A 17702-nucleotide genomic window follows, 5' to 3' on the forward strand; every position below is an offset into this window, starting at 1 on the left:
GCCTTCTTTTACAAAATCCTACCCAAACATCCAGCTCTGAAAGGTTCCATTGCCACCTGCGGCAGGAAGCTTAGGGACTCACCACCTGGGTTACTTCTTTCCTGCATCTCTCTAACCAAACTCATCCAGTGATCTTTAAAGAAAACTCTAGGAAAACCTCTTGAGGGAGTCAGGAGCCTCTGCTCTGGTCTGGCTGGTCTGGCTGGCTGCCACACCCCCTGGGAACCCTGCCTGCACCCGCCACCCCAGGCGTTCCCAGGTCCTTACTGGGCCTCGCAGTCTTAAAGTTGACTGGGTGGAAGCCGCCAGTGAGGGCGGCGGACGAGTCGGTGATGTCGGTGTCGAAGTCCCGGCAGTTGCGGCGGTATACGACCACCCCTACCACCACGAGGACGACCACCACCACGAAGATGGACACCACAAGGCCTGCGTACAGCGCCACATCCCCCGAGGACTCCAGAACTGCGGGGACAGGAGGGCTGAGTGAGGGCCAGGGGGCAGAGACCCTGGCCCTGAGGGAGCCAGAGATTCCCTTGGTCCCCGGGGAGAGGCAGGGCCTGGGACAGACTGGTGCTGTGCTAGGTTCTAATCTGAGCCCTGCCAGACAGGCTGGTGACCTCAGGCAAGCCTTGAAACTCTCTGAGCATCAGTCTCTATAAGTAAAATGGTCTAAATGTCCCTGCCCCCCTGCCCTGCTTCCCTTCCCGTGTGGCAAGGAGAGGCAAAGGGACTCCTGGAGTTAACACTCCCAAGAGTTAACTCATTGCTCTCTGCCCAGGAGGTGACAAGGCGCCTGTGGCTCAGAGTCACGGGACCACTAAGTGTCCTTTCAGAGCTGGGATTAAGACCTAGGGCCTCACTAGCAGCCTGCAGCAATCCCTATAGGACCCAAGGCCCTGGCTCCCAGAAATCTCTGCAAGTAGCCGCTCTGAGCTCACCTTCCATTCTGTGCTGAGGGCAGGAGGTGGGGCGGGGGGGATGGAGGGGGAGCAGGAGGAGGGGAATGAGATGCGTGGCAATGGGATGGAGAGGAGGAAGGAAGGGGCTCAGGGAAGCAACCCATGTTGACACTCCCCGCCCCCAGACAGGCTGCTGGGCTGGAGAAGGCCCAGCTCTGGGTGAGGGGCAGGTCAGGCTGCTGCTCAGCTAGAAGTAACTCCACATAGCTAGGCAAGGAAGTGTTGGGGTCCAGAGGCAGGGTCTGAAGCAGGGCTGTCCAACAGAACTTTCTATGATGATGGCACATCCCGTGTCTGCATTGTCCCCCATGACAGCCACTAGCCACGGGTGGTTATTAAACAACTAAAATGTGGCTGGCTTGACTGAGGAAATGAGTTTTTAAATATATTTATTTTCAGCTAAGATAAATACAATTTTCAAGCCACACGTGGCTAGTGGCTACTACATCGGACAGCACAGCCTAGCCAAGACGGCTGCCCTTCCCCCTTGTTTCCTTTGGGAGCTCCGGGAAGCCCCTGTCCACTCCCTCCCCTCCCCAGGGACCCTCGGAGAGGAAGGCCCGCTTTCCTTCCTGGTGGTGGCCTGAGCTTCAGCAAAGTAGGGCAGGGCTCTCAGCCCTCATTTTTGCCTGCTTCTATCACCTTCTGGACCCCCATCTCTCCTCATTCTTGGGCTCCCCAGGAGAGCTGCCGGAGAAGGTCCCCAGGGCTGGGCTCCCACCTCTCTGGGGGCTTCGCCTCATGACATCGTCACTAATCACGGGGGTCACTTGCCTGGTGATTTACAATTCCTAATCAGTCACCAGTCTGGCCCCCCTGTGAGTTGCACTGAAGGCCTCACTACTGATTTGATAATTCCAGAATTATTTGGAAATTGTGGTTTAATTACCACACGCCAATCTGCCCAAGCAGCTTTACTACAGCGGAGCATAGCCCCTGGGGGATGGATGATGAGCCCCCAGGGTCTGACGCAGAGTAGCGGGCATCCCAAGGACCTAGGAGGCTTCAGTCGGCTGCTGGGGGCACAGTGAGGGGCACCAGGAGGGGCAGGTGTGGGCCTGCTTGCTGGCCCCCTCCCACAGAGGACAACCAAGGGGTGGGGCTTGGAGCACCAGCTCTGGCCAAATACTTAGGTTCGAATCCTGGCTGGATCCTTGGGTATCAGTTTCTTCTCCTATAATGGGAGGGGTCAGGATGGCATCCTAGGGCCTTTCTGTCAGCCGAGGGTCTGCCTGTCTGACTGTGATGAAGACCATGCCACATGCAGCGTCAGGTGCTGGGAACCCCGTGGAGGGCTGGTAGTGGGCACCTTCAGCTCTCCCTGCCCCTCGCCCTGCCCTGCACCCCACCCCCTGGAAAAGCCAGCCGAGGAAAACCAGGGATCCCCCCAGAGGAAAGAGAACAGCCATGAAATGGGACTTACGGTGGCTTTTGGGGTCACTTAGAGTTTTCTTATCTGTTGAGGGAAATAAAGGGAAAGACAATGACACAGATGGCAGGGAAAGGGTGGTAGAGGAGGTGATGGGGAGATGCATGGATGAGATGACAGAGTGGCAGGCGGGCAGGGGCCCCGAGGGGCTGCTCCACTGCAGGCTGGGAGGGGGGGGCCGGGGGCCCTTATCTGGCTCCAGAGCCCCCACCCTGGGCCCTGCCTTCCAAGGACTCACTCTGCACGCACAGCCCGTCGGTGCAATTCTTGGAGTCAAGGAGGGTCCCGCTGCAGTCCCGGCCTCCGTTCTGGGGAGGGGGCGCCATGCACTCGCGGCTGCGCCAGTGCGCACACTCGGTGCTACAGGCCGACCACTTGCTCCACTCCGTCCACGCGCCATCGACTGTGGGGACACAGCACGTGGTGCATGGGGACACGTGCATGCACAGAATGCACACACAGTTATGTGTGCACAACACAGCAGTGCATGCACACACACACACACACACACAGCGCAGCAGGGAAAGAGGAACCCAAGACACACGCATGCCATCCAGAGAAATCCACGCCTCATGCCAGTGCAGAGACAGGAGCACCAGGTGGGCGAAGACAGCCCAAATAGACACGTAAGGTCACTGACACAGATACTGCCCAGGGCACAAGTGTACACAAAGAGGTACAAACCCAGGGTGAAAAACACCACATCAGTCACACAGACATGTCACCAAAGAGAGAGAACACAGACCAACCGATGGGGCCACAGAGTAACACAGAAGGAAGAGAGGACTGCAGCAAGGTAGGGTCAGCGGCCAGGTGTGTCTAGCAGTCAAGGGCAGGAGCACAGGCTCTCTGACCCCAGGAGCCTCTGGGGCCCCGGCCTGGGGGCTGACGCTGAGAACCCTTGGCCTGGAGAGCAGACCACCCATCCCTCAGACCGAAGCTCAGAGCCTCTGCCTCTGTCTCTCCCGCAGCCCAGGGCAGAACAGGAGGTCAGCGGTCAGAGTATCCAGTCCAGCCTGGTCAGCCAGCTGGGGGGCCCGGGACAAGCACCTTCTGCCCCCACCGTACCCCGACGGGGAGAGATCGGCTGTCCTGACTGGCAGACACCAGAGCACAGAAGGCAGGGCTGGGGCTGGCGTGGGGCTGGGCATGGGTGGACTGCCACCTGGCCGGTGGCCTTACCTGGGCACACGGTGGTGCAGGCAGTCTTCTGGAAGGCCTGGCCCTCACAGAAGGCGCCTCCATTGAGTGGGGCGGGGTTGGTGCAGGTCCGTGTGCGCTTCTGCCAGCCGCGGCCACAGCGGTTGGAGCAGGGTGACCACTCAGCCCAGCTGGACCAGCCGCCGTTCACTGCAGGGGTAGCAGTTGTCAGCAGGTTGGCCTGGCTCTTCGCCCCGTGGGCCCCCCAAGCCCCATCCTCCAGCCATGATGAGGCGCCTCTGCTGAGGCCTGGTCCTTCCTAGTTGGACCCCTCCTGCCTCCAGGGCTGGTGACTCAGATACCAGCGGGCAGACCTGGGCTGCATCTGTCAGCACCAGAGGCGACCCAGGAGGTCATTGTCTATTCCCCACCCCATTGTCCAATGGCAAACAAAGGCTCAGAGAGGGCTGACACACAAGGTCTCCCCATGAGTAATGGGGGGCTTGGAACTGGAACCCAGTACAGGGCTCTTTCTACAACACTCATTTCAGCCATGGCTCTGGCCCTCCCGCCCAAGGGGACAGCAAGGAACAGCTGACGGGCCTGAGCAGTGGTCCCTAACTGCTAGAACAACAGGCTTGGGGATGGGGATACTGACTGGGCCCTGCCTTAGCCCTGACTCTAAGAGAACTGGGTCTTCCCCTTCAGGGATAAGCAAAGGGCCTGAGAAGGGGCAAGTGCTCCTGGCTGGGGACCCAGGAGTCCCTGACTTCGCCACTAGCTTTGCTGTGTGACCTTGTGAAGGCACCTCCCCTCTCTGGGCCTCCTCTTCCTCCCCACCTGTTCACCAAGGTCCTGCTGGCTTCCGGGTAGGGAAGGGTCAGCTGTATAGCCCCAGGCTCTCCCCCTCCGTCGGCTGTGTCCTCCCCCGCCCCCCCCCAGCCCACTCTGGGCCGCACCATAGACAATGATGGTGGCGGTGGTGCTGCGGCGCTTGGCCACGATGTTCTTGGCCACGCAGGTGTAGTTGGCCGTATCTGACAGGCGAGCCTGGCGGATGATGAGGTTGTGGTCGATGGTGAGCAGGAAGTTGGTGTCCTGGGTGGGGTCAATGATGTCCTCGTTCTTGAGCCATTCCACCTGCAGGGGCAGGGTTGCAGCTGTGAGGGCCCAGGGCCCGATCCCCTGCACCCTGGGAGTGGGCCCTCTCTTGGGGGGAAGGGAGGCCTGACCATAAACAGGACTGCAGTTCTAGCCATGTCCACCCACGGTGGTGACACAGGGGGCAGGGCCTCCACGGGCCAGGCACTGTGCTGGACACTACAGAACACAGTGGTTAAGATGACCACCCACCAGCTGAGTGGCCTTGGGAAGGGACTTCCACTTGGCCTCAATTTCATCAACTGTAAGATGATATTTAATAGCACTACCCATAGGACTACTGTGAGGATGAAATGAATCAGTATATGGAAAGTGTGGAGGCCATGCCTGGCTCACGTTAAGTATTGATACTAAATAAGAACATGTCGTCATCATTAACTCTGCAAACCGACTCCCTTAGCCAGGGTGAGAGGCCTGGCAGGTGATTAAAAACATGGTTCCTGGTCTGGCAGACCTGGGTGTGCAAATGCCAGCTCTGCCACTCACTAGCTGGGTCACCCTGGGTGACCGCTTCACCTGTCCCAGTGCTGTGTTCCCAGCCATAAGATGGGATGACAATACCCACCTTGAAGGGTTGCTACGAGGACCAGCGTGCCGAGTGCCAGGCACATGTGGGAGCCATGAGGGGTAGCTATTACAGAAGGTGTCTGTCTGAGCTCATTTCCAGATGGGGGCCTGGGCTGGGGGGAAGCTAAGTGATTAGAGCAAAGGTTCTGAGCTGGAAGCCCAGGGTTCCATCTTCCCCAATCCTGTTCTGAGGTCCCTGGCAACAAAGCTGAGACGTTTCCCCATGCCCTGCTCTGACTAGAGGACCACCAGTGCAGGGAGCGGGAGAGAGGAAGCAGGTCTGGAACACAAGCAGGGCAGTAAGAGGACAGGTGGGCATCACCCAGGGATGCACAGGCCATGTGGTGCAGGAAGGGGTGATCAGCTTGTGGGCTGAGTTTGTGCTCAGACGCACGTATTATGATACACATAAAGCTGGGGCCTTGGGTTCTGGGTGGGGTGGGGGAAAATGGTGTATATGGCCACTTCTCTTGTAGGAGATGGAGCCTGGGGTCAACCCAAGGAGCCCTAGGGGTTCCTGCCCCAGCTCTGCCCCATCCTGTGGGGTTATGCCTATGGAGGGCCCAGCTGGGGTCTGGCATGCGCCGAGTTCTACAGAGGTTGCAGTTCCTTTCTCTGCCTCTAGCCTTGATATCCCCATCTGTGAAATGGGAGGGCTCTGGAAGGCTGAGGCATTGTGGCTGGTGGTAAATATCATGCCTGGCTGGCCTCTGCCATGCCCAAAGTCCCCCATGTCCCCACTCACCTCAGCCACAGGCACCCCCTCTGGTGGGCGGCATTGCAGGAGAACTTCATGGTCCAGGGGCACTTCCTTGCCCAGAGGCTCCTGATCGAAGTTCTTGCGCAGGTCTGGGAGAAGGAAGGAAAAGTGTTCCAAGGCACAGTCAGGCGGTGCAGGGAGGAGGCCAGTCAGGCAGAGCTGGATCCTGAAGGGCCCCATTCTAGCCACTAGGTGGCAGTGCATACCAAGAGAATGTTCACGGAGACACCCGGCCTTTACCTGGAGAACTTTTCCAAGATGGGGGCCTCACCAGGTGGACTCGCGGGAACAAGCTTCCCTCCCTGACTCTGGGATCCTATGCACATGGTGACCGGGGATGGTGAGGAAGCTGGCAGCTTCCTTATATAAAAGTAGGCAAAAAAGGGCCGTTAGAAATCCTGGGGCCAAAGGTGGCACAGGTTCTGGGTCATGGAGCCTTCTGAGCTGGCACCCCTGTGCCCTGATGTCTGCGTGTGGAATTCTCTCCCCAGGATCCACAGGGAAGGGAAAAGGGCCCAGGAGAATGGGGTGAGGGTGTCAGGGTGGCGTACATGCAATGCGGACATAGGCCCGGCGACTCTTGGTGGTGCCCGCAGAGCTCCAGGCCACGCACTGGCACCAGTAATCCTCCAGCCCAAACAGCTCCTCCACCTGCTGCCGCGACACCTCGATCTGCACCTCTCGCACCTGCAGGCCTGGGAGGAGGAGAGACACGCCATCAGGGGGCAGGTCTGAGGACAGAAGACACTGGACATGGGACCATAATATCTCTCTCCTTTCCAACCCCCCGAGTCCTGTGGGCTCCTCTCCCAAGTGCCTCACGTTTCCATTTTTCTCATCTCATCTGCCTTGAGCCTGGCCCAAGCCACCATTGCAGCTCACCTGGAAACTCAATGGCTAACCCAAGCCCTCTGCCCCCATCCAATCGACTTTCCACCCTGCAGATAGCTCTTCAAAAGGCACAAATGGCATGTCATTCCCCTGCTATGTCTCCAGTCATCCCAGTGTAAAGACCCAGACCTTCCACGTGGCCTCCAGGCCCTGCACGATCTACCCACTGCAGCCTCACCGGGTGTCTTCCAGGCCCTCATGTTTTCCTGGCCTCTCTAGCCACAGGGCCTTTGCACATCCAGTCCCCTGCCTGGAACTCTCTTCTGTCCTTTCTGTGTCCAGTGAACTCCCAGTCACCGTCAGTTTTAGGCTGGGCCTCACTTCGGAGGGAAGCCCCCTGATGCTGGCCCACCCCCACCAGCTGTCAAAGTACCGCTCAGCACTCCCACAGCTGCACTGGACATTGGTCTGTGCAGTTATCATTCCCCACCCAGCCTGATTCCCTCATGGCACTGACCATTACCTGGAACTGTATTATTTATTGACGTGTTCATGTGTTAACTGTATCTCCTGCAGGAGAATGAGGTGGGGCTTTGTCCTGTTCACTGCCGTGGCCCAGGGCCTGGCACAGACAATGGGCTCAACAAATATGAGGCAAGCATGTGGCCTCTCTCTGGTCATGGCTCAGGAGCCTGTGGGGCTGGAGTTGAGGGAAGGCCCCTCTTCCTGGGAACCCCAAACCTCTCAATGATTCCCTGCTAGGGCCCAAGGGCCTCCTTGAACGACTGGATCCACCAGCCCACAGAGAAGGAATCACTCACTCTTTGCCAATCCTCCCTTGACAAAACCCTCTACGTTCTGGAAAGGGATGAACCCTCCTGGATGAGGGCACCCATCCGAAGCTCCTCCCCAAAGCTTGTGGGAGAACTGTAAGGCCTCCTCCACCAGGAAGCCCTCCCTGACTACCCCCGTGGTCTCGGAATTCCTAAAGCTATTCCTCCTCGCCATCATGTATCTGAGCTCATCCTCTCATGGTTGCTTGTGGATTCTGATAAGCCCCTCAAGGGCGGGACTGTTGAGTGTACACATTGTAGTCCTGTGGCATGGTGGTTAGGTGGAGGGCTGGACTGCTTCTTGACAGGTTTGAATCCTGGCCCTACCTTCACTCCCCAACTGTGTGACCTTAGCTAAGTTACTTAGCCTCTTTGAGCCTCGGTTCCCTCATCAGAGTAAAACACTCAGGGTAAATTCTAAATGAATCATGGCAATTACAGCACCCAGCCCAGGCTGGACACAAATCTAATCTGGCAGCTCATCTGGATCTCATCCAGCCCCTTCCTTTTACATCTGGAGAAACTGAGGCTTGGAGAGGGTAGGTGGCAGGCCCAAAGTCCCAGAGCAGCAAAGTTGCCAGCAGAGCTGAGATCAGCTATCTGGCGTCCTGCCCCAGTTAGAGCTCTGCCCAGTGATGAATGACACCTCTCTGGACCTCTCCCAGTGAAATCATTGCCTTAACTCTCCTGCATCCTGAGGGAGGGGGGCCCTTGCACTGGGAGCCCAGACAGTGAGGAACCCCTCCTGGTGGCCAGGGATCTAAACTGGAGGGGGCTGGTGTTTGCTGTGGGTGGAGCACCAGGAGAGAAGAGGCTTCTTGGGGGACAGCGGCCCTGCCTGCTGGCAGTGGCTGCCTGGACTGCTTGCTCTACAAGCAATGCTGCGTGGCCCGGGGCAGGAGAGTGGGGCCCTGCCCTTTATCCACCAGGCTGGGAGCCTGGAGGAGTGGCCCCTCTCAAGGGGGTCATCCATCCAGAATGTTTCAGGAGCACCCAACAGCTGGACAGATAAACTACCGCCCAGCAGGGCTTGACACCGTGGCAATGGTCACCAGCAGGCAAAGAGGAGGACAGGGGCCTTTGGTCTCCCAGACTTGGGCCCCAGACTAGGTGTCCCCCTCAGCATGATGGCCAAGTGGCAGGCAGTGCCTGGACCAGGACACCCAGAGTTGGGCTGCCTGCCTTGACCTGGCATGAGCTAGTGGGTGGGCTCATCCCGCCTCTTTTGGCCCCCATCCTGTTTTCAGGGCTTCAGAGAGTGCCAGGGAGGGCTAGCGGTGGGGAGAAGGAGGAACCAGCCACACTGCTGCCAAGGGTGTGGCCTGCTGGACCACTGTCCATTCTTTGCAGCTAATGGGGACAACAGTGTCTTGATTTCTAGGGCTGGGAGGACTTGTGTGCCTGGTAGCAGGGGAGTAAGAGCCACCCTGTTACTAATAATCACAGGGTCTGTGAGGGGCCCTAGCAGGATACACTGTCCCCTTGCCCTGAAGGGCCAGAGGGGCTCAGGGGGATAGAGAAGTAAGAATAGGTTTCAAGAGGAAAGAAGCCAACAAAAACCCAGAAAGAAGATGGAGGAAACAGGTGTTTATTGAGCACCTGCTGGGTCCTGGCACTGTGCTCAACGCTGTACAGGTACCACCTTGTTCCATCCTCACCAAGACCTGTTAATATCCCAGTTTACAAAGAGAGAAACTGGGGCTCAGAGAGGTTGAGTGACTTCCTCAGTGTCACACAGCCAGAGCATGGGGGCAGCTGGGATATGGGTTTTTTTTCCTTTTAAAAGTTTCTTTTTTGGAGAATTCCCTGGTAGTCCAGTGACTAGGACTCCATGCTTTCACTGCCGAGGGCGCAGGTTCAATCCCTGGGTGGGGAACTAAGATCCCACAAGCCGTGCGGCGTGGCCAAAAAAAAGAAAAAAAAAATCAGATAAAAAATCCTTTTCTTGGGACTTCCCTGGTGGTCCAGTGGTTAAGAATCCGTCTTGCAATACAGGGGACGCAGGTTTGATCCCTGGTCAGGGAACTGAGATCCCACATGCCATGGGGCAACGAAGCCCGTGCACCATAACCAGAGAGAAGCCTGCGCACGGCAACGAAGAGCCCGCACACTGCATCCAAGACCTGATGCAGCCAAAAATAAATAAATAAATAATTTTTTAAAAAATCATTTTTTTATTTTTAGATTTTGAGTGAGAATGAGACTCCAACTCTAACTTTTAAAATTCTTGAAATTCTTTAAAATTTTTGGTAAAATATACATAACCTACAACTTACCATTTTAACCAATTTTTATGGTACAGTGTTGAATGACATTAAGTACATTCTGGGGTATGATTTTAGCCTGAGTGGTTCTGAAATCTGTCAGCTTTTCACAGAAAAATAGAAGTTGAAGGAGGAAGAAAGAAGGAGAGAGAGTGAAAGAGAGTATGTCAGGGGAGAGACACAAGAATGAGACTGAGGTAGAGAAAGAGAGAGACATAAGGGAAAAAAGACAGACACAAAAGGAGACAGGGATGAGAAGGGAGAAGCAAGAGAGACAGAAGGAAAGAAGAGAGGGCTGAAAAAGGAGGAGAAAGAAAAGGTCAGGGAAGAGATGGTAGAAACGAAATCAAAGCCAAGGCAGGCTCTGGGGCAAAGGAGCCACCCCGAGCCTGGGGTCGGTTGGGGCTGCCCAAAGCTGGCCGCCCGCAGGTGACCTGCAGTGGGTGGCCCCCTTCCCTGGCCTGAGCTGGGGAAAGGATTTCCACCCCCGAAGGTCCTGTACTGTAAACAGGGGCTGGGCTCTGGGAGATGTGAGGAGCCCCAGGCTCTGCCTCCTGCCTGGGGTGGGGGGCCCCCAGGGACCTGCACACATCCCACGCTTCCTCCTAGTTTCCCACGCTTCTGCCACGCTCCTCTCCTGCAGGACTTGGGCTACATCCTAGCACCACCTCTATGATTATTTACTTAATATTTCTGGCCTTTTTTTAAAAACCTAAGCCAATTGATTTCTATGAAGGAAGCGTTGCATCATTACTGTGAACAAAAACAGTATCACTTCTCACCAACACAGAGGACCTGTGAAACTAGCGATGGTCTAGAATTCTGGTTGGGTGTTGGGGGCAGGGCTGCGATACAGAGCAGGCTCCTCTTCCTTAAACAGCAAGCACAGCAGGTGCTGGGGGAGCAGGGAAGAACCCTAGTCCCCGACTGGACCTGCTCTCTGATGTAAGCACAGGATGGAAGGAAACTGGAAAAGGGAGCTAGCTCTCAGCAAGGGATTTGGTGCTGTTTCACCTGGTCACCCAGTCAGACAGGGCAAGCGGCCAAGCCTTGGGGAAATACTGGTCCAGGGTGAACTTCAGAGGGGACACTGAGGCCCGGGGGCACCGTGGCTGTATGAGGTCTCACATGGAACCAGGGTGGAGCCAGGCCCAGGACCCTCTGGGCCTGGGGTGACCCGGGGGTGCCCGGCGAGTGGGGTGGGCTCACCGGTGGCCTCGTCCAGGCTCTCCTGCGTGACGTGGTTGTTCTGGCTGACCCACTCGCCGTTGCACTTGAAGTAGATCTGTGTGGCGGGGAAGGCACGGCAGCGCAGCTCCACGGGCTTGTTCTTCACGATGTAGGCGTCCTGCGGCTCCCGCAGGAAGTGGGGCAGCGGCTCTGCTGGCGCCGACGGGAAGGAGTCTGGGAGCACCTCGCTGCCAGAATCAGTGCCTGCAGAGGGTGGAGGGTGGGAGGGCTCCATGAGGTCACAGGCTGGGAGGCCTGGGTCCCCCTCCATCCCCTGGGGGCCCTGGCAGAGAGAGGAGGCTGGGGGAGGAGGAGGGGTAGGCAGCTGAGGAGACCTGCTGGGACGCCCTCTGTGGCCTGGGCGAGGTCTGACACTCCTGTGGCCTCCGTTTCCCCACTGTGACCTGCTTTTAAGAGGCTGTGTTTTGGAGCCAGTCCCAGCCCTGTGATGCTGTGTGATTCTACTTTTTTACAGATGGAGGAGTCAGGGTGGACCAGGGAGGTGAGGTGACCCATCAGGGCAAGGACACCCCTCTCCAGCCCTCACCACCGGCCCTCCCCAGCCTCCCTCCAGTTTCCCACGGCGATGCCACAGAATGTGAAGAGCTGGAAATGGGCCTGAGGCTGGAGCTCAAACCAGGCCGGCTCTGCCCCGAAGCCACAGCTGCCCTGTGCAGCCCCAGCCAGCCAGGTTGATGGAAGCAGGGAGACAAGTCAGGGCCCACAGGGGCGAGGGTGGGCTGAGGTGGGGTGGCAGCACCAGGCCTGGGCTCCCTGGTGCTTGTTCCCGGAGTGCCGCCACCTCCAGGAAGCCCACGGCAGGCAGCAGCAGGCAGGGGAGACCACCTTCCCTGCAGCCTCCCCCCAGACCCTCCCTTCCTCTGGTCTGTGGCTCTGATCCGCCCCCTTTGCCTTTCCTGCTTCAGCCAAATCCACACCCTCGGTCCTATGGATGAGGGCACTTGGGAGGCTGGGAAGGCAGTGAGGCTGTGCCGGCGGCCATCTCCTCCCGCAAAGGGGCCAGATGGAACCCCTGGCCCCGTCCAGCTCCCTGGAAAGAACAGCACCTCGGGAGGTGAGACAAACAGGAAGGGAGAGGGGCCTGGCCACCACCAGTGTGGGGAGGGAGGGAAACCAGGCCGGGCCAGGCTACTGGTTTACAATCCACGTAGGAAAATTGACTTTCCAATGCCAAGCCCCAAACAATCAGGTGGCTGGGGACAACCGGCAGGGGGCTTGTCCTCCTCTGCTAACTGCTCCCGAGGAAACAACGAATTAAGCTGCAGGGGTGCATGTGTCTGCCCAGCCCCTCGCCAGCCTGTCGCAGTCCTGTCACTGTCCCGGCGCTCCAGTCCATCAAGTGGAGCTGGGGCCCCAGGAGGCCATGGGTTAGACACGCTCAGCGCTCGGGAGCCCCCCTATGGGCAGAGGGGCCAAAGGGACACATGGTTCTTCAAGAGCAGAATGAACAAAACGTGCCTAACAGGCTTTCTCAGTGTCATCTCCTTGTGGATCACGAGCGCCTGCTAAGACGGGGGCTCTGAGAAAATGCATGGGTTGTCACTGGCTCCAAGCTCTGGGCTGTGGGTGGGGTATGTGTGCGTGGCCTGGGGGACCGAAGGGGAAGCCAGCAAGAGAGAGGATGAATCCAGCATGTTCCCTGTGACCCATGGAGAGCCCTTAACTCCGACCTCGTTACTTTGTCTATGACGAGGGCAGGAAAATGAGCACTCTTCCTCTCTCTGGGATCTTTTGAGGATCATATGAGATAAACATGCATGAGTGCCTAGGAGGAGCCTAGGTACAAATTGCTGCATCAAAATAGCAACTAATGCTTCCCTGGAATTAACTGCTATGTTTTCAGTTACATAGTTAACTAATTCTTGCAACAACTTTGTAAGGTATATTATATTGGTCCCCAGTTTACTGATGGGGAAGCTGAGGCTCAGAGCAGTTAAGCAACTTGCCCAAGATCACACAGCTAGCAAGAGGCAGAACCAAGGTTTGAACCCAAGAAACCAGACCTCAGTGTTGCCCCGGGCTCCACACTGCCTATCTTTGGAGTAGCTCCATAACACTGTGGGTGTCCCCATACCTGAGATTCCTAATAGACCCTGACACTGGCCGGGTCTCTGCAATTACGGGGGCTCTCTCATCAAAGGGCCAGCAAGGCCGGGACTGTTTTTCATGTTTCAAAGCTGGGGAAATTGAAGTCCATCAAACTGATGCAAGGTCACCTGGTTAGTGGGCATCCAAACTAAGAACAGCACCGAGGATTCCCAAGGCCAGGCCAGGGCTCCCAAACACCTGCTTTCCTCTGCCAGACAGGGAGACACCTTCTCTGTAGGTAAACTGGCAGCCCCTAGGGTCTGGGAATGTGGGCAGTTGATGGCGAGATGACACAGTGCCCAGGGAGCTGGACATGGGTCTCCCGGTGGCCTGAGAGCTGCTCACTGTGGCCCTCCCGCCAGGCGGGCAGTTCTAGGGAGAGCAGGGTGGAGCCAAGAGGACTCCATGCCCACCTCCTGCCACCAGCATCCCTGCTTCAGTCTCAGGCCTGAGGAGTCTAGGCCAGGGCTCAGGCTTCAGACTCAGACACCCCAGGGTCTGAACCAGTCCTGACTGGCCTCAGGCACCTCATCTGTGAAATGGGGGGACTGGACCCCCCTCTGGGGATGGCGGCCATGAGAGCAGGTATATGGGAACCCATGGATGCAGCTGCAGGCTTGCCCTACCTTCTAACCACACAGCTCCCAGCCTCCAGGTGACGGCCGCCTTGGCTCTCTGTGGCACTGTGGGCTGCATTTATGACTTTGTTTTATAACCCTAATGTGGCTCATTTACAAAGCAGGCGGAGACTTGACTGAGGAAAGTCAACATTAGACATCCATTAGGGCAGGAGGCCCGAGTCTGGCGGCCCCGTGCCCCACCCTGCCACCCCACCCCTCCTCTCAGCCCTGGCACGAAGACTCAGCCCTGGTCTTGGCAGGAAGACGGCTGGGCGTCTCATCACTGCCTCCCTGTCATCAGGGCAGTGCTGGGTGGCTCTCTATGCAGCCACTGCCCACTTGCCCACATCCCCATCCCCCAGACATCCTGCAGGAAACAAGGAAGCAGCAGCAAGAGCCGACCTGAGATTCTTCCCCACAGGGACCACCATGGACTACATGCTGGCCGGCACACAGTAGGTGCTCAGTGAACACAAATTAAAGGTGTGTGGGAGGTGCTGCCAGGGCCTGGGTAGTGACTGAATTGGGCCCCTGTCCTGACCAGTGGACACGTCCCCTCCTCCTTGGCCCTGGCTTGGGCCTTAGCGGCTGAGGAAGGTTCTGCAGGTGTCCTGGAGGGGGGGGCCACCTGAGCCTTCCCTCTCCAGCTTGGAGGAGGAAGAATCATGAAGTTGGGGGTTCCTGGGTACTCCCTCTGCCAGAGGCCTTCAGAAGGTATTTTATATTAACTCACTGAGCCCTGCGGCAATCCTTGACAGAGGTTCCCAAACTTTTTTGGTCTTTAATGTCTTGGTAATTTTTACCCAGTAATTTTACCCCAAGGCCAAAAGAAATTGCTAGTGGTTTTGTTTATTAAGTAGTTAGATCCAACCAGCTTACGTGTGTGTAGGTGTGTGTGTGTATATCCTAACAACTTAGTATCCATTAGGAAAAAATAATACACGTAAATTGAAAGAAAGGTAATATTTGTATTCCATTCCTATGTAGCCACAATAACTTATAATGGGGATATCTTGGAATCATAGTGGACATTGCTACCCTCACTCAGAGTACTCCCAAATGCCAAATTCCCAGCTTTGCAAAGGTATGGTGCCATCTAAAGGAAAGAAGTGTGTGTGACGCTGAAATTGTAAGCTATCTTGAGCTAGTAGTTGTTGTGGTATCTGGCAGCTGTCCGGTATTGCTGTGTTTCCATGGAGATTAAAAATATCCCACAGCACCCCCTGTAGCATCCTAGGGTGCCTGGGCACACAGTTTGGGAACCACATCTCTATAAGTTAGGTACTATTATTAACCCCATACTACAGATGAGGAAACTGAGACCAAGAGAGTTTAAGTAGCTGATACAGGGCTATAAAGCTAGTATGTAGCAGAGCTGGGGAGCACATCCAGACAGGTAGACACCTGAATCTGACTTCTGAACTGGAAATTGGCATTTATGTCCACTATTTGCCAGATGCTTCAAATAGTTCATCTAATTTACTCCTCACACCCCCCAAGGTGAGCAATATCTTCCCATGTTGCAGATGAAGACATGGGGCATCAAGGGACTTGCCTGAGGTCACCTGATCAGCGGGAGGAAGCCAGGCTTGGAGCCGTATCCCTCGGTCACCTGTCTCCCTGGCTTCACTATTACTCTCTCCACTGCCCCATCTTCACAGAGGAGAATAAAACACCTAGGAAAAGGTCCCCTAGGAGGAGGAGTCTTTGCCACTGCCAGGCCAGATATGAATTTCCCCCTGGTGGGAAAATGGCCCACATAAAGTATGGTTTTTTCCAATAGCAGAATTCATTTGAACCTATAGTTGTAAAAATTCAACCTGCCTTTACAGCTGCATACACGAATGGCCTAGCTAATCCAAAATGAAGGTATGAAAGAGAACGCATCCCTGCACAGATGTAACCAAAGATGGTCAAACATAGGAAAAGAACCACTGAAGTCAGGAGCCCTGGGTTTTCACCCCAGCTGGGGATTGGCACTGCTGTGTGGCCTTCCTCTCAGGCCTCGGGGCCTCCATCTGTCAAATCGGGAAGTTGGTAGAGCCAATCTCTTGAGCCCCACTCTGGTTCTCACACTTTGAGATTTGAAGATGCCTGATGGGGAATCTGTTAATGTAGGACAGGGCACTGTTGGGTAAAGTTTTTCTTCACGAAGCAAATTTGCTTAAAGTGGGGTCACCTTTCTTGCCAGTGTTATTTCTGGCGCAAAGACCCAGCACCTACTGGAATCCTAAGGCACAGTGTTGGGGGGAGGCTGGGAGGGAGGAGGAGGAACTATTTGCTGCTGGGCTCTGCCAACCGTGACACAGCCCACCCACCCTGGCCTCGGATGAAAATGACCACTGGAGTCTCTCTGGTGGGCACCATTCAAACCCTCGCTTCTCATTTACCTATTCCTGCCTGTATGGGGTGTCTTGTCAGTGGGGCTCACTTGGATGCACTGAATCACAGGGATAAAGGTTACTGCAAGGGCCATCTCGTACGACATCCCCCTGCCCATCAACTCCGTATCCAACCTTGACTCACATACCTCCAGGGATAGGGAGCTCACCACTGCCTTTCTCAGCCAGGCTCTCCTTTAGACAGATCTAACAGAAAAGCTTTCCTTACTTTCTGCTGAAATTTGCTGTCAGAGGCTCCAGCCATCGCTATAATTTCAGCCTCTGAGGTTACACAAAACAGTGAGCTTCCTCTTCCCCACGACAGCGTACCAGCCTCTGAAGGTTGCGGCCTGCCCGCCCTGGCCGGCTAGCCTTTCTTTCAAATATTCACAAGACACCGTTTTGCATCTCCTCACCACCTGGCTTCCTCATGGGCAAGTTCCATTTTGCTCACAATCCACTTAAAATGTAGGGAGGGGAGGTGACCAGGGTGGGGGTCTGGTGGTGCCTCCCTGCTTCTGGCAGCTCGAAGGCTCCTTGGCAGTTGTGGGTGGCTGCTTCTAGAAAGCAGGGAGCACACCACACGGTTCTTGGTGTCCCCCATGGGGTCCAGGACAGGGTACCCGTCCCCTGGGACAGGAGTGGCGCTTGCAGGACAGAGTGAGGAGTCTGAGCCCGGTCTCCACCCGACAGCAGGACCCGTGCCAGGCCGCATGCTCCTTCCCAGAGGCTGGGCCTGGGCAGTGCCAAGTGTGGAGACACACCTGGCAGGTGGGAGGTCCTGATGGGGTGGAAGTCAAGGCCACGGGCTTATTTAAGAGGTACCAGAATCTAAGCCACTAGAATAAGCAGAAGCCAGGGGCCTTGGAGATGAAAGAAGTGGGTTCAGGACAAAGGTAAAGAAACCATATTTCCCAGAACTACCCCTGAGAGGAGGGGGAGACTAAAACTACAGCGCTCAGACATCCCTGGATGGGAGACTGTCACTAGTTGCTAGGGGAGGCCAGAGGGGTTGTGCTTCCCTTACGGTGACCCTGAGCCTGGAGCCCAGACGGGACTGGTGCGTGGTGGAACGGGCTGGCCTGAGAGCCAGCAGACCAGCTCCAACTCAAATCCTCACTCTGCCACTGAGACCTTGAGAGGGCCTCAGTTTCCCCATCTATGAAAAAGGGGCTAATAGGTACTGCCCTGTCAATTTTGAGGTGTTGTTGTGAAGTCAGCTGAGAAAACAGATGCAAATGTGCTCTGTTAACTGGGTAGAGCCCATGCCCCAGGGAGAGGCACCAGACAGGAAAGCTTCTCCGGCTGAGCCGTGTGTGGGGAGTCCTGAAACCCCGCACCGGCAGCCTCCTCAGCCTATAGACACCTGAGCCCCTGTAGGCCAGAAGCACAGCAAGTCGAGTGCAGAGGCACCCGGA

At 56.3% G+C, this 17702-nt stretch overlaps 1 protein-coding gene across 2 annotated transcripts in view; it reads right to left on the minus strand.

The window, feature by feature from the left end:
* UNC5B (unc-5 netrin receptor B) overlaps window positions 1-17702 on the minus strand; it is an 87987-nt gene that overhangs the window by 11256 nt on the left and 59029 nt on the right. The window contains exons 2-9 of one of the 2 annotated variants that reach the window (XM_059899252.1): window positions 11154-11378; window positions 6568-6711; window positions 6002-6105; window positions 4488-4668; window positions 3571-3738; window positions 2627-2791; window positions 2383-2415; window positions 268-462 (exon numbers count right to left, since the gene is read on the minus strand). In XM_059899252.1, the coding sequence (XP_059755235.1) occupies window positions 268-462; window positions 2383-2415; window positions 2627-2791; window positions 3571-3738; window positions 4488-4668; window positions 6002-6105; window positions 6568-6711; window positions 11154-11378 (1215 nt within the window). The remainder of the gene's footprint in view (window positions 1-267; window positions 463-2382; window positions 2416-2626; window positions 2792-3570; window positions 3739-4487; window positions 4669-6001; window positions 6106-6567; window positions 6712-11153; window positions 11379-17702) is intronic. The other variant, XM_059899253.1, reaches the window with a different exon arrangement.

Source organism: Balaenoptera ricei, chromosome 16, assembly GCF_028023285.1.
Source record: "Balaenoptera ricei isolate mBalRic1 chromosome 16, mBalRic1.hap2, whole genome shotgun sequence".
Classification (NCBI taxonomy): domain Eukaryota; kingdom Metazoa; phylum Chordata; class Mammalia; order Artiodactyla; family Balaenopteridae; genus Balaenoptera; species Balaenoptera ricei.